This window comes from Amblyomma mixtum, chromosome 7 (assembly GCF_055824585.1).
Source record: "Amblyomma mixtum isolate Tamu chromosome 7, ASM5582458v1, whole genome shotgun sequence".
Taxonomy (NCBI): Eukaryota; Metazoa; Arthropoda; class Arachnida; order Ixodida; family Ixodidae; genus Amblyomma; species Amblyomma mixtum.
In genome coordinates this window covers 103,621,637-103,637,037 of record NC_143018.1, presented here as the reverse complement: position 1 = coordinate 103,637,037, position 15,401 = coordinate 103,621,637, and the positions used below count along the sequence as shown (strand labels likewise).

The following is a 15,401-nucleotide window of genomic DNA, read 5'->3' as shown; positions in this document are numbered from 1 at the left end:
CAGGCTTTGGCGGCAGAGGAATGCCAGGTGCTGTGGGACGGAAAACAGCAATTCTTGCCGGAGATTTATGAAACGCCTGTTTTGTGCTAGATACTAACGAGTCCACTTGGAAAGAGAGCCGGACACATTTGGCGGCACGATGCATTGCATGAACAAAGCAGGTCAGGTGAACCATCTTGTTGTATAAAAGCGTCAGTTCCTTTCCTGCCTTGCACATGTAGAACGCCCCATCCGTGATGAACAAGAGTGCATTCTCATACTGAATATTTCCTGGGCATAGAAGCTTCACAGATGAAGTGAAGAAACTCGCTATCGTCGAATGGCTCACCTTTTTAAGAACATCTGCGTTGAGCAGGATTGCTTGTCCGGCTTTCTGTGGGCTCAATCTTCCGACGATGAAGCTGGACTCATGCCGTCGGCTAGCGTCCGTGGTTTCGTCGACTGACAGCCAAGTGTAGTTGTCCCCAATTTCATCTCTAATGTTGGCGAGGTATCCTCTGAGCATTCATTCCCGTATCGCTTATCAAGCGTTCATTCATTTGGAACATGCTGCTTACTATACTTTTCCAGAAAGCTCCGAAGATCACTGTTGGTTAGTTTTCACAACTGCATATCTGCCACCAAAGCTGCTTGACGCAACTCTTTGGCAAATGACGATTCCTCTGCTGTCGAACTACCGCTGAAGGCCTCTGCCAGTAGGAGCTGCGATCTCCCCTCTTTCGTTTGCTTCAGGTTTGCAATATGCATGTTAGCAGCAACGTGTTACGCTACATGGCATAGCTTCTCGCTCGGTACTGAAGTTTCGCACGCTCTATAGAAAAGCAAAGTTACATCAAATGAAAATACATCTCCAAACTGCGATATCCACTGCCTGCAATGAGCGCCTCTCGATGCCTATTCTTTCGGCATCTCAATACAAAATGAAATGGAGAGCGCTGACGAAGCAAAGGTTGTGAGTCCGCTCAAGTCAGAGTCCCGTGCTGTGGAAGTGGCAGGCAAAGAAGTGGCCATTGTCCGCGGAGGGGTAGGCTGCCGAGAATCGACCGAGCGACAAGCGAGCAGTGAGCGCGCGAGTGTGCGAGTCTTCCGCGCATTGAGGAGACGGTCCCCGGCCGGACGGCACCGGGTTACACTCAAGGAGGTTATATATCGTCTTTGGTTGTGCCAGTCATATTCGAGAAAAACGTTTGGCGAGACCCGCCCCTTCTGTGCGGGCATCGGCGCGCACCTTTCACCGTACTTACATGTCTCAAAATTGAAAAAAGCGGCACCGAAGACCGAAACGCCCGATTTAGGCATTTATAGGCAACAGTTGCGGTTAAATAGGTAGTATTTCTTTAAAAAAAAAACGACAAAAAGGCAGGCAAGTGCAAATATCCCCCGTTTAGGCATTTATAGGCATGTTTAGGCAAATGCCTAAAGTTCCGGGCCCTACACATGAAACATTGTTATATCCAGAGTGGCTGCCACCTCATGGTGGCATACAGCTACCTGCCACAACTTGCCCAGCGGAACGTGCACAACCTGCTACTGACACACGGTGGTCGCCATTTGCACCTGCACACACCCTTCTAATGCCAACGCATTAATAAAAAAATGGACCAGAATGCAGGCTGGTGCTTGACAAAGCCACCAGAAATCCCAAAAGACATCACGGGCAGGTCAATAAGGTCACACTCCAGCACTCCCGGCAAAGAAGCACTGTGGACTGAGAAATGGGCACTGACCGACTGCCCTGAAGAGGCAGGCTCCGTCCTCGCCCATGTTCTTGATCGTCAGGCCTTTCTTGCGCAGCTTCTTCTCAAAGTGGTACTCCCTCTGCAGCGGGGCCAAAACAGTCGACAGGTCAGCAGTGGGGACCAAAGGGATGGGCAGTGCACATTCATTCGAGGCACTCACAAAGCACACTGCAGTAGACAACCACGACAAGCAACCAGCAGCTTGAGTGAGGAAACTGCATTCCAAGGACAGGAAGAAGGAATTTTCAGCCGCCTATCACTCGTCCGTGCACGCAAGGTTGCCATGCCAATGCCTCAGTCCCGCACCTATCGGTGTAGTCGATCTAAGATGACAGCAAAACAGCAAGGGAGCGGGGACATGAACAAACTCTTCTCACTAGTGGAGGCAATGAAAAGAATATGTGAATGAAAACGGTTTTATGGGGTTTAATGTCCCAAAGCAACTCAGGCTATGAGGGACGCCGTAGTGGAGGGCTCCGGATAATTTTGACCACCTGGGGTTCTTTAACGTACACTGACATTGCACAGTACACTGGAAGATTTCTCAGCTAAGCTTCCTGCAACTGATAACTACAAAACTGATGTCTGCAAGCCCACAATGTGGCAATGAATAAGGATGACAAGACGGCGTCGAGGGAAGCTCCGTACTAACATCACGCACCTGGCCTCACTTAAATACAATTGGAGTAGCAAGCTTAGCTGTCATCCACCCTCCTAGCGTTGTGTCTTTTTATGCCACCACACTTCAACTCACACACAAGGGCATACACTCCGTGCGGACAAAATATCCACATGCCCCATGCATGCCCTACAATCTACACCATGCCCTACCAGAAACCAGACTGCAGCGCCTGAAATGGAACTAATGCTCAAGGTCTCACTGGTACAAGTATCAATGTTACTGCCACATTTGTTGTGGGTAACAAGGTGGAGCAACAATCGATGCCTAATGACCCTGCCTCACCTCTCCCCCTTTTCTATGTGGCCCCAAAGCAATTATAGTACATCTCTCTATGAAGCTTAACTTGCTCACAACAATCGTTTAGCGCTATTCTGCTCTTACAACACTCTTAAGTGCAGCAGCCAGGGTTCACTGATGGGTGCCGCTGAAATTTCCATTCTCTGTCTTTCATGCAAGCTGATTCAAGCAGCAAACAAGCATGCCACATGCTGCTATCCCTCAACCTCCCCATCCCCATATTTTACCCTTTGGATTTTCACTGCCCTTTCATATTCTGCAACAGCTAATCCCTGCAGCAACTGGATCAAATTAGGCACGAAAAGTACTACTTGCAAACCACGCCACTAGGAGTGCAATATTGACTGCTACACTATTTCTTTTGAACTATAATAAAATATGTTGTAAAGTAGACAAGGAAGCTTGCAATCATAAATACATCAAGGTCAAGAACCTCAAACATTTTCTCTGGCAAAGAGCAAAGCATTCCACATCTACAAACAATGTAGTGTGTTCATTTCAATGCGAAGTAACTGAACAGGAAGCTTTCCAGGCCAACCATACACAAAAATGTCAGCTTGCATCTCATTATCATAAACACAATGTCAAACCTCGTTATAATGAAATGGTTTATAATGAAATAATGGATATAACAAAGGCATGAGATCCCCCTTGGAAGCTCGGTCAATACGGGCTATAATGAAGCTATATTTGTAACAAAGTAATTGCCGGGCCCCTTCAAATTCGTTATAATGAGGTCAAACTGTTTACCTGTTTCCAACATACCACACATCTTGTTTCAAGATGCAAGGCCCTTTAGCAAGCAATACCACCAACCTAACAAAGCACTATTTCTAGAATCCCGAAAAGAGCAAAATGCTGGTAATACAGAACTGAAGAAAAGATTAAATATGTGAAGGATGTTCTCCGACCAGTGTGCTTGGGAAATGTGCCGAGAACAAATAATGCAGCGCATTATAATACAGAGCGACAAAATGTAGAAACCGAACCTTGACAGCAGTGGAAATTAAACACGAGGTACAAGGAAGAGCACAGCTAATGCTAACAGCCTGCATCAAGCACAAAATTCACGCATTGCAACAATTAACATCGACGCAAAGGTGCCTGTTGTAAGCAAGACCCGCACGTGCGAGTTCACACAGACCTGAATGAACTACTTAAGATGAGAACAAACAGCTGACAAAGAGATCACACAGATAATTAATACGAACCCAAAATATTAGTGCCTTACGCTAGTTGGTTTGTTATGTGTATGTTGTGGCTTTGTGTACTGGGGAACAAAGAGCGAGGGTAGCCCTGACAAGATGCCGTGAAACATTTCTCTCTTTGCAACGGAGAGTGGCACACTAATATCACATGGACTGAACTCTTATATCTGCCAAGGGGCAAGGACACTTCGAAGATCGCTCCGCAACAAAAAAAGAAGTACCAAGAAAGCGGGCGTGACAACAGTGAAATGCTCAAGCCCAGCCAGCCCTGATTGGACCCGCAAGCTGGCTATTCACAGCGATGCGGAGGTTAAGGCGGACAGACCTTTGAGCAGCTCATTTGATGGATGGCTGTTTTTCAGCTGTAGCAGAAGACTCCTTTCAACGTGTTTACACCAACAACAAAACTGTCTAAACCATTACCGTAACTCCAATGTTGAAGCAGTACACGTCATCACATTTCAAGAGTAACAGTTGAAAGCAGTGCTGCAATTTTTCTTTAGACATTGACATTTGTCCACAAAGCTTTCATGCCACTTTTGGTTTGGTTTGGTTTAAGGGGTTTAACGTCCCAAAGCGACTGAGGCTATGAGAGACGCCGTAGTGGAGGGCTCCGGAAATTTCGACCACCTGGGGTTCTTTAACGTGCACTGACATCGCACAGCACACGGGCCTCTGGAATTTCTCCTCCAAAGAAATTCAGCCGCCGCGACCGGGATCGAACCCGTGTCTTTCGGGTCAGCAGCCGAGCACCATAACCACTGAACCACCGCGGCGGGTTTTCATGCCACTTTTAACATGCTAATTGTATGAACACGTTACTCCGTTTCACCTACATGGTAGCGGATTCCCTCAACTTGTTTCTTGTGTAAAAAGAGAGTGAAAGGAAGAAATGCAGTAAGAGTTGAGACGAATGTTTCAGGGCCCCTTTAATGCAATTTTAATTAATTTTACTGAGCACAAATTAGTAACTTAAATGACATTTAGGGTAATCATGCCCCATATGACCACAACACTGCCTGGATGGCTGCAGTGCAGGCTGGCAGTTGAGCAGTTCTAATAGAGAGAAAGTTGTCAAGTTGAGAGGCACACACGAGCTGACTTACAAAGATAGCACAAAACACTTCACTGCCCACACCATCCAAACAGTGCTCATTCTAAACGCTCGCTACACAACATTTTTTTTCCAAGGCTGCACCTTGAGTCACATGACAGACCATTGACCAATGCGTGTGCTGGATTTTAAATTACATAGTAAGAAGGCCAGTGGCAAACAAAAAATGCCGATCAGCTAATGCAGAAAAGTAGTACAGTTGTGCCTCTTGATACGGACAGTGCCTTGGTTCCCATGGAAAAATGTCCGTAAAGCGAGTCATCCGTAACAATTATTCATGAAGAAAAAACACCCACAAAATGAGAAAACAATTTATGATTAACCTCTAGCTTCTGTGCATGAGGGTGTACAGGGAAATGAAAAATATACAAAATCTTCGGAGCTTTCAGTACACTATCTTGGTTGCCATTATACTGAAAAATCTACTAAGTAGAATTCTATAAACGTTTCTTGCCCCCCCGTCATTGTCATGAGTACAGGCGCTAAACCTCTTCCATCAATTTGTTCCTGATGGAAGCAAACTTTATTACTGCATTAAAATATTGTTATCTTCAAAACAATGTTGTCCACGAGACGCGTGACACTGTCTCATAGTGTGATGCCGTGTGCCCCTGTAAGACCGTTCACATTCCAGTAACCAATAGTACATATCTGTATCTGTCACCTGAAAGCTGCTGAACTCAGCTTTGAACGCAGCACGAGCCTCCAAGAGAGTTTTTTTTTTCAGTCATTAATGCAATATGTGAAATGTTAAAGTGCATTGAGCGGGCGCCTTGGCACTGCAGAAGATGAAACCACAAAAAGAAAAAGGCTACCACTTGGGCATTTACACTTCCACGCTACCTTTCTTCTGGTGTACTCCCACTCAAAATACAGGAAAGGAGAACTCTGGCTGGGGCAGTCCAGGTTTTGTTTTCGCCATTGTACCTATTAACGCAAAAAAAAAATACACGGGCCCCAAAGTGCTCTGTGCATTTTCCAGTGTTCATTATCTGGACAGAGAGTTTCCATATTAACGAGGCGTAAATACTTTGAATAAGTTCAGTCACCACAAAAACTGTCCTTGAGTCAAGTTGGCAATGTTAACGGGAGTTGTGTTAACATCCACACTGGAAGCTTTCTTGTTATTAAGTTGTATTTCGGACTCGTGGCTAGTCATCTATGTCCATAGGGTCCTGCATCTCGGGATGTGATAATTTGTGTACTGTATATTTTTCATTTATCTACTTGCATATAAAACAGGCAATGAGGAACTACCTGCATGAATGACGATAAAGTTGTAGCCCACACTGAATATTTCAGACGATTTCCTCAACTGGTTCTTGCTGAAATCCTAAAAAGAGCATGCAGGTTTCGAAGTGCACAGAAGCACATGGACCATGGCCAGTATAACAGGAATGGGGCAACTTTATGCAATAACTGTGGTTGTAATCAGTTCAAATTGTAGCATCTGGACGACGGGGCACAACCGTATATGCATCCTAGTGATGAGACCTTCCCTTGCATTGAGCTATCACTAAATGGGTCACTAGCAAAAAAAAAAACATGATGTGTAATTCTGAAGCCTCAGAGTAACTCTGCTAAGCTTGTAGGAACGTCACGCCAGCTGCAACCAAGTGAGGGTGTGAAGATGAAGAGCGCGAAACATGATTGCCTGCATATGTAGAAATCAGAAAGTGTGGGGGGGGTGGGGGGGGGTGGGGGGAGGATGGAGTCACATCAAACAGTAAATCACGGATGAAGCCAGGCCTTCGACAGATCCTTAAGCCAAACGACGTGCACGGCAAGCTGAACTGCGATGTAAAAGAAGAGAGCCTGAGTGAGTCAACCGGTCCAGTGAACACAGTGAGTTGGAAAGCCAAAGCAGATCGGTGAAGACAGTATAACCTGCTTAAACGGGATACAAAAACGAATAAAGAGCAAGAAAGAAGAAGTGAATGATGAAGTTGCCACAGGAACTTGTAGCCAAGAGGCAAGCGCCTTCAGAGACCGCCAAATAAAGGGAGCGGTGATGTAAATCAAAACGAGAAGCTCTCGTTTCGAAGAAGAAAGGCGAGGAATGACTGCAAGGACATCTGGGTGAAACTTCAATTTTAAAAGCTTAAAAAGAAGCTAAACAAAGATAAAGAAAGCTAAACAGGACAAACATGTTAGTGCTCCAAAGTTGCGTTTAGCTCAAACAAGTAAACTGGGGGCCAATTTTTCCTTTCACTAGCTGTGCATAGTGGCCTGCACCTCGAGCAGTTGCACAATAAAAGGAACATCCTACAATGTGCTGCTTGCGAAAGGTTCTTCTAGAATGTTGCTGGCTATGCAAACATGCAGTGCATGAGCGAGCAGTTAGTGGAACTGCTCTTTACAGGCAAAACCCTTTCTCACAGTGACTTCACTTGTTGGGAACACCAAAAGTCTTCAATGATGTATTCTCCAGGGGTCATTTACACTATTAGTGATAGTAAACACCACGCATCAAAATAATCAGCAGCAACAAACTCAATGCTCTTTATGGAGCAAGTCAATGAAGACACACTGTACTTCTAACAGGCATTGAGGGCACGGCTCTGTGTGGCCAATGACCTCAGGTATTTCGAAATGGCGGACGGCTGCGGAAGTTGGCATGTGCAATCAACATAAGGGTGATGTCAGTGGTGTTGAGACTTCTGTCTTCTACATCTTCCTCTGCACCCTTCACGTTGAGACTTTTGGTATCTACACGAAACTCCAGAAGTGCGACGGATGCCACTCACCATGGCTTGTACCATGGAGGTTTTTCAGAAGGTGACCTCGACTTCGCCTATGCAAAAAGGCTCGTGTTTGAAACTAGGCATTCAAAAATGCTGTGCACAGCATTTCCAGCGTCTCCTGTTTCAGCACAATCGCAGAGGATGACAAATGGCAACAATCCTGTAATCCTCGCCACCAGAACAATCCCTGTTAATCATTTGTAAGTTTCACTTCCACTAGGCAAGCAAGCATGCCTGGACACCAGCTTCTGGAACGGCACACTAAGGCCGTCAGATTAACATTCATCTTCCGGTCCACTTTCAGCCTGCACAAGAAAGCTTCCTCTCAATGCTTGGCAGCTGGCTAGGTGGAAGACAAGGCCTCCAATCCCAAGCAGCTGTACAGTTCATAAACATGTCTTCCCAGGCAAGAGGAGTCAGAAAAGAAAAAAAGAAGATGGATTTCTACATATCAAAACCAATGGAGCAGCTGTAAGTCACATCTTAGCAGAGGGCTCCAGGTAGATTGCAGCCACGTGTAATCTTTGCCGGGAAACTTGGCATTGCGCCCCATCGAAATGCAGCCACATTAGCTGGGCTCAAACACACGACCTTATGCACATTAGCACAATGCTGTGGCCCCTATGCAGGGTAAAACAATTGAATTAGACTCGCTCTAAGATGCTGACTAGCAGTTTCTTCCTTGTCAAACTGCTTCGCAACTTGCAGACAAAAACAACGCAAACCCAGTCCATTTCCATCACAGCAGGGCAGCAGCTGCCTGAAAGCCCCCTTTTACACCGTGGCGTGGCATTTACATGAAACTGACTGTTCACGAATAAATTACTTTGAATTTTTTACCCAGTGGCTTCAATACCGCATGTATGTCTACCTATATGTGCCATTTTCATGAGTTTCGGAGATTTATAACATACCTGCCATGATTCCAAGCTCGACAGTTTCACTGTTCTAGGCAATTTAGGCCTAATTTCAAGAAAATATCACACTGCCATACGCTGCAGCCATCTTTGTGATTAAGAATTTCAGGTGCTGTAATGGACAGAAAAAGAAAACAATTCGATTTGACTGACCTTTGCAAAGGATAAACTTCATGACTCATGCATCAAACTAACTCCTCTTTAAGAACTAACCCAGGCAACGAACCTCTATTCCTAGTCATAAGCTCAGGTTTAATGACTGGATCTCCAAATAAAAATACCAAGTTTGCATTCGGATGTATGATATACAGTCTAAAGTTCTAATGAAATAATAAACATGACAAATTAAGAAAAACAAATAAAAAAGTCCCCTTTCTGTACACAACTTATTAAGCAATCTTTCTGTTTGCGGCTATCGTGACATGCACCAGCATGAAAACAGAATGCACAGTGTGAAAGTGAAGACTGCTGGAACAAAGCTTCACTGCTAATGCCTGCTTTGGTAATCATGCAGAGATAAGTGAAGGCAGAATTTTTTTTGCCACGCTATAAATATAAGGAGGTTTGAACGCTTACAATTTCACACTACTCATCCTTTGAAGTGATGTGCAACCAAAGCTTTCACGAAGGTACACAACAGCAAAAAAGACCAGTGAATGGTTTCCCTCAACAGCGAAGCATGTGAAAGGAAAACAAACACTTGCAGCTGGCGATACATGACGGACTGCAAAAGTGTGAGCGACTCTGTCTCAAGGAATCTGTACATGGATGTCACGTCATTGATCATGTGCAAAGAAGCCAGAGAACATGTGTATTTGCCCGCGGAGTCATTACAAAACCTGCAACCAGGCAGGAAATACACCAAAGTGAGAATCCACCAAAGCGTTCCTCAAAAACGGACAGAGAAGAACAACTGACGGTTGAGTCCTCATTCCATGTACTATTGCGCTCAATATGAGTTGCAACGCGCGGTCATCGACCGGGGCTCGTTTTGTGGTGTGCCTCCTCCAAACAGTCGCTCGGAATTCTGGGAAAAACTTTTTCCTGAGCGGGGGTGCTGTTGTTTCCTGGAACAGCAGTTTCTCCCAGAATTCCGAGCGACTGTTTGGAGGAGGCGCACCACGGAACGAGCCCCGGTCAATGACCGCGCATTGCAACTCATATTGAGCGCGATAGTACTTTCAATGCAATAAAACGGCTGAACACGCTCAATGCATGACAGGATTTATCATTTTTACGACCCAAGAGGGTCAGCTGCTGAATTAGGAACAAGTCTGCGAGACAAGAGGAGCAATAATGCAATGACATGCTTCACAGTTTGCGCTGCTAAACTACAACCTGCTTGCCTTGGACTGCAAGCACATTCCCCCTTCCTGTCTAGAATGATTGGATGACAATGACATTAAAAGCATTACAGCAGCTAACAACAAACGTTAGAGACAGAACAGTAAATAGTACTGTAAATATGGTTGGTCATCTTTGTCTTTAGTAAAAATTGTTTCTTTACACACACAGTGTGCTAAACAGGGCCATGAGACCATCCGAAGTTTACGACACCCGATTCGAGGGAGTGTTCAAGCTGCTCATGGTTGCTAGCTATCAATATGGATATCTTATACCCGTGCCATACGCGCACAAGAAATGGCAGTGAATGCTTAAGGCCTTAAGTTTGTTAATGCCATCATTTTCGGAGTTGCTGCTACACGTCCACATTTAATGCCGTTATCGAAAGTGAGGATGACTATAGCGCTTCCAAGGCAGCAAAAGTTTCATGTGAATGTAAACAGTGCTAATGAGCACAATATATCGGGAATGTTGTTCAAATGTAATGTAAAAAAGATTTCCCATAAAATACGGCTGTTCTTGCTTTGCAAGTCGAAAAAGTAGCCATAAACTCGCATGTCGGCACACAAGTCGAGAGTACCTGTCAAAAAGGCTGGTTAAAACGGCGCTCTTCGCATCGAAAACACTGCGTATATTAGATGCTTCATCTGACAAAGTTACGAATTAACAGTTTGCTACTGGTTAGGAAGTTGTTACTCATGCTTTTCTGTGTGTGGAATGGGAACGAGAGTATGCATTGCACGGGCGAATGAGTTGTGGCGAACTCGGTAGGTCGCGAATGGCAGTAAGGCTAATGTCATTAACTTTATGCCTGTGGCACCGCACGAATGCCATTAAAACTTCATGCAGTAAGCATTTAATTTAAGGCATTAAATCTGGCCGTGTGGCACGGGTATTAGCAATGAAAATAAGAAGAAAAAAGCGCTGCCTAAAAAAACCATCTAATTTGTTATTTGATGAACAAGGTTTCCCTACTGCCTGCAGGCAGGGCGAAGCAGTGGATGCCTGAATAAAAGTGGTGGCAAAGCCGCACTGTGAAAAGCCAAGTGGATAGCCTCGCCTTGTATGTACGGACATTTTCATCACACCCCAAATGCTATCATCTAGCTCCATTCATTGCACAGGATGTGACTAAAGCATGCCAAAGGGCATGCCCTTTTCTTAGCTCTGATGACTGCAACACGAGAATAATAAACAACACGAGCTTCACAGCCCCGACTGTTTGTGCACAGGGAATCACTCCTTGCTACTGCTTACCTAGCACTGCAGCCTGTGAGGTCACCTAAACACTGTTCCAGGCAGGGTTTAAGCAGGCGAGCTAGATTCAGGTGCACAGATTCCAAGATGACCCTTTCTTCTGGGGGCACATGAGGGACCACACTTTTTTTTTTCTGTGTTCTTTCTAGTGATGCACAACACATCAGTAAACGAACTGCCCCTCGGAATCGTTTGGTTTATTGGGGTTTAACGTCCCAAAGCAACTCACGCTATGAGGGACGCCGTAGTGGAGGGCTCCGGAAGTTTCGACCACCTGGGGTTCTTTTACGTGCACTGACATCGCACAGTACACGGGCCTCTAGAATTCCGCCTCCACCGAAATTCGGCCGCCGCGGCCGGGATCGAACGCGCGTAATCACTGGTCCTTTGTTTCTGCACTGCCATATGACGGAACAACAATGAACTAAACCAAAGGAACCTCCAGTGTGTGCAGTAATCAAAGCCAGCAAAGAAACGCGATACTATCGCACCACAGATCTGGCCACTTCCACGTGAAAGTATGGAAACACTAAACCCCCCCGCGGTGGCTCAGTGGTTACGGCACTCGGCTGCTGACCCGAAAGACGCGGGTTCGATCCCGGCCGCGGCGGCCGAATTTCGAAGAAGGCGAAATTCTAGAGGCCCGTGTGCTGTGCGATGTCAGTGCACGTAAAAGAACCCCAGGTGGTCGAAATTTCCGGAGCCCTTCACTACGGCGTCCCTCAGAGCCCAAGTTGCTATGGGACGTTAAACGCCAATAAACCAAAAACCAAACTAAAACGCAGAACCGAAACCGCTAATGATTAAGCGCCTCGTATACAGGTGCCCCTGTCGCCGATTAGCACTTGGCAGAGCGACCACGACGCTAAGTGATGACCTAAACAAACGGTACTCTCGGCCCACCCGCCGGACTAGGACGCGAATCGTGTGATGTGTGCTTGCGCGCGCGTGCTCGGGCGGCGTGCCAGGAGAGACGCCAGCGTCCCTGTCCCGAGACTCGATCGCGAAACGTATTACGTCAGACTGTGCGAAGAACCGCAACAGTCGTCACCCATTCAGTGGCCACCGAAGCCGCGTAACGGGACGTTTTCCTCCTGTGCACAGGCCTGCGTCAGCGCAGCTGACCTGCCCTTCACATGCTGACCTCGTACTGCCCTAACTCGCGTCTCCGAGCGGGGCTACGGGGAACTTCCAACATGGCTTTCGTGCCGTCCGCTCGAGACGCACGGCGCGCAGTCACGCCCTTCCTTCGGGACGACGCGAAAGAAACCGAGAACCGCGGGAGGAAAGAGCACACAGCGCCACATCGCACTCGCCTCCTTGAACTCCTCGGTGGTCCAGAGCTCGGGCGGCTTGTCGTACTCGTCGCCCGAGTTGTAGCCGCTCGGGTCGGCGTCGTCGCGCGCCGAGGCCGCGTCCTCTACCGCCGGGCTGTTGGATCCCTGCGACGTGCTCGGCTTGGCGGCGAAGTTGTTCACGCCAGACGCGCGATGGTGGGCCTTGCGCAGGCTTCGGTGAGGCGATGCCCTGTGCCTGCGCTTGGAGTGACTCGGGCCGCTGTCGACGGCGTCGAATTCGTCGAAGCCGCTGGCGGTCGCGTGCGCGGGCCGCTTCTCGTCCCGCGAGCTGGCGTTGGGCGCCGCCCAGCGCGGCGGCGAGTTGCGGTTCGCGAAGTTGTACTGCTCGGCGGAATGGCCCGAGTGGCCATGGCGGTCGCCATGAAACGAGCTCGGGTCGGAGCCGTCGCCCTCGCTTTTCGACTGCGACGACTTTTTCGTGGGCAGAATGGTCATGGTGCTTTTTCCTTTCGTGTGCTGACGCTAGGAAGTCATGAATCCTCAGGCGTTGGCTCGCGGGAGCACCGATAGTTGACAAGCCAGGGGAATATCACTCCGTTTGCGAGCCAAAGCTGCCGTATGACACACACAGCAGCAGCAGCTGGAACTTCTGAATTTCGACCAAAGATGGCGACTGCTAATGCGCCGTGACGTCACGCTGACTAAAAAGGCACAGCGTGGCCAGACAAAAAAGCGAATTCTCTCTTATCGTGGCCAAACTCCAACATATTCTATTATTCCGAGGGGAGTTTTTTTTTTTACTCCCACTATACTCCGACACTTTCCAGGCGTTTTTATAGGGTGCCGCGATATATAGAGTTACTGTATATACAGGAACTCTAGCGATATATATCCCAGACCGCCACCTCCCGAACCCTTCTTCTTCTTCTTCTTTTTTTTACAGTCATCGCATATCACACTAACCAGTAAAGCCACAGCCACTGTTTCCCTACGCAGTGTCCTTGAGAAAAAAAATGCATCAGTTTTGTAAGATAAGTGCCACTTGGGTCACTGAATCGGTTGCTTTGTCTCAATTGGCTTTCTGCTCCCAGCGGCCAAACAGTTTCTGCTTCCCCATTAAATCATTTGCAGCTTTGATTAACATTCATTCTGCCACGTCCCATAAAGCGCAGAACGTGGACAATTAAGATAATACGGAATTCTGTCAAACCATTTATATGCCTGTGTTAGAGCTAGTCGTACCTGTGTTCACGGGCACACCGAGGCTTGATAAATGTAATTTTGACGCTTATTGTGCTCAGGTCTGAAGAGGATAAGCGAATGTTCCTGTGGTTTTTTTTAGTGTTTTGTCGAAGTATGGCAATAAAGAAAAGGATAAGCCCGGTGTGGGCCAGTTGCGGTGTGGCCGCAAATGGCAAAGGACAGTGTACCGCGCATTAAATTTATTTCCGAACCTTGCCGGAACGGCATTGAGACGCTTTGGATAAATAAACAAAGAAACAAAAACGTCTGCGACAACGCAATCGTCGTTCTTAACGGCGTGTAGCTTGGCTGACTGACTGATAAGCGTAGCTGACAGCGCCGCCGCTTCGGGCTGGCGGTGAAGCTCCGAAAACGAAACTACGCGGCCAGACTATCAGTCTACCGCCGGGGGTCTGCCGATCGTCAAAATACCTGCAGCTGCGCGCACTTCAGAGGGGCGCCGATAAGCAATGTAACAGCAGTTCAGGCCTAGGGACGAATATTTGGGTTATCTGAATTAACCGGGTTGAGGAAACGTTTATTCAGTCGGGTTAAATGTTTTACTGTACATATATAACATCACCATGTAGGTGGTATTCGCCTGCGACCGGTAAAAAATTTAGAATTGAATTTCTTTTCTCATGCTGCTTCGGTTTCAAAAACCGAACGATGGCTTTGGCTTAATATAAATGTTGAGGTCACGAGAGGCGTGAAAAAAAAACGGTCAATTTGCGTAGTTAGGCCGAATCGCTAGCACTTCAGTTTTCACTTCGGTTCCGGTGTCCGAATCATAGGTCCCTGGAAGTCCTCATACCACTCCTGCCGCAGTGCAGCGCGGTTACGCGATATGCGCCATTGCCCTGCGATAGCAGGTGCTGACATCGATCGGTGGGGCTTGTGAGACCCACCATCTTCCCGAGCAACCTCTCGTGACCAGTCATTAACTGAACTTTCGCCTGACACAGTGGGCAGTTTTCTCACAATCCGGTCGGTAGATGGGCAGCCTGCAATGCACAAAGCAGGCTTCAGACAAATTAGACAACGGCTAAATGCACACTGCACTAAAATGCTTTGCAGTACCGGCACAGCATATCGACTGAGGTCTTAGCTAAACACAGCCGTCCTTCCGCAGCGTAGTTAAGGCGGTATAGCGTGCAATGTCCAGAGCTACTTCCTTCCACAGCCCTCATTGTTTACAGCGGGTTCCGCGCCACGCCGAAGGATGGCGCCATGGCTCCGCACGAGATACGCCGAAGGATGGCGCCATCGCGACAATTTGCAAGCGGCAGCGTGGATTTCGCAACACGATGCGGCTCTCTCGTTTGGCTCACCAGTCGCTGCGAGTACGTCTGCGCCGCTCGGGTTGCAGGGTAGTGTGTATACGTTACGCTGCTTCGCGCCGCGCGCTGGCTTCGCCCAAGACGGGATAGGAAGACACTGTTGTCGACGTATATGCTGTTCCGGCGGTAGCGCAGCACCTGGAGGTGACTGAAAGTTTCGCCCAAGTTCGTTTAGGTACGCCTTCGCGTTCTCCCTCCATTCTGACGCCAAGGTCACCC

General features: G+C 47.5%; 1 protein-coding gene across 2 annotated transcripts in view; it reads right to left on the bottom strand.

Annotated features, from left to right (window-relative positions):
- The window catches only part of LOC149337065 (OTU domain-containing protein 5-B-like), a 35,216-nt gene extending 21,856 nt beyond the window's left edge, over positions 1–13,360 (bottom strand). For both annotated transcript variants that reach the window (XR_016284353.1, XM_089553295.1), the window contains exons 1-2: positions 12,619–13,360; positions 1,728–1,818 (exon numbers count right to left, since the gene is read on the bottom strand). Coding sequence is in view for 1 of the 2 variants with exons in the window: in XM_089553295.1 (XP_089409421.1) it covers positions 1,728–1,818; positions 12,619–13,095 (568 nt within the window). In the remaining variant the exon portion in view is untranslated. The remainder of the gene's footprint in view (positions 1–1,727; positions 1,819–12,618) is intronic.
- Between the last annotated feature and the right edge of the window lie 2,041 nt (positions 13,361–15,401).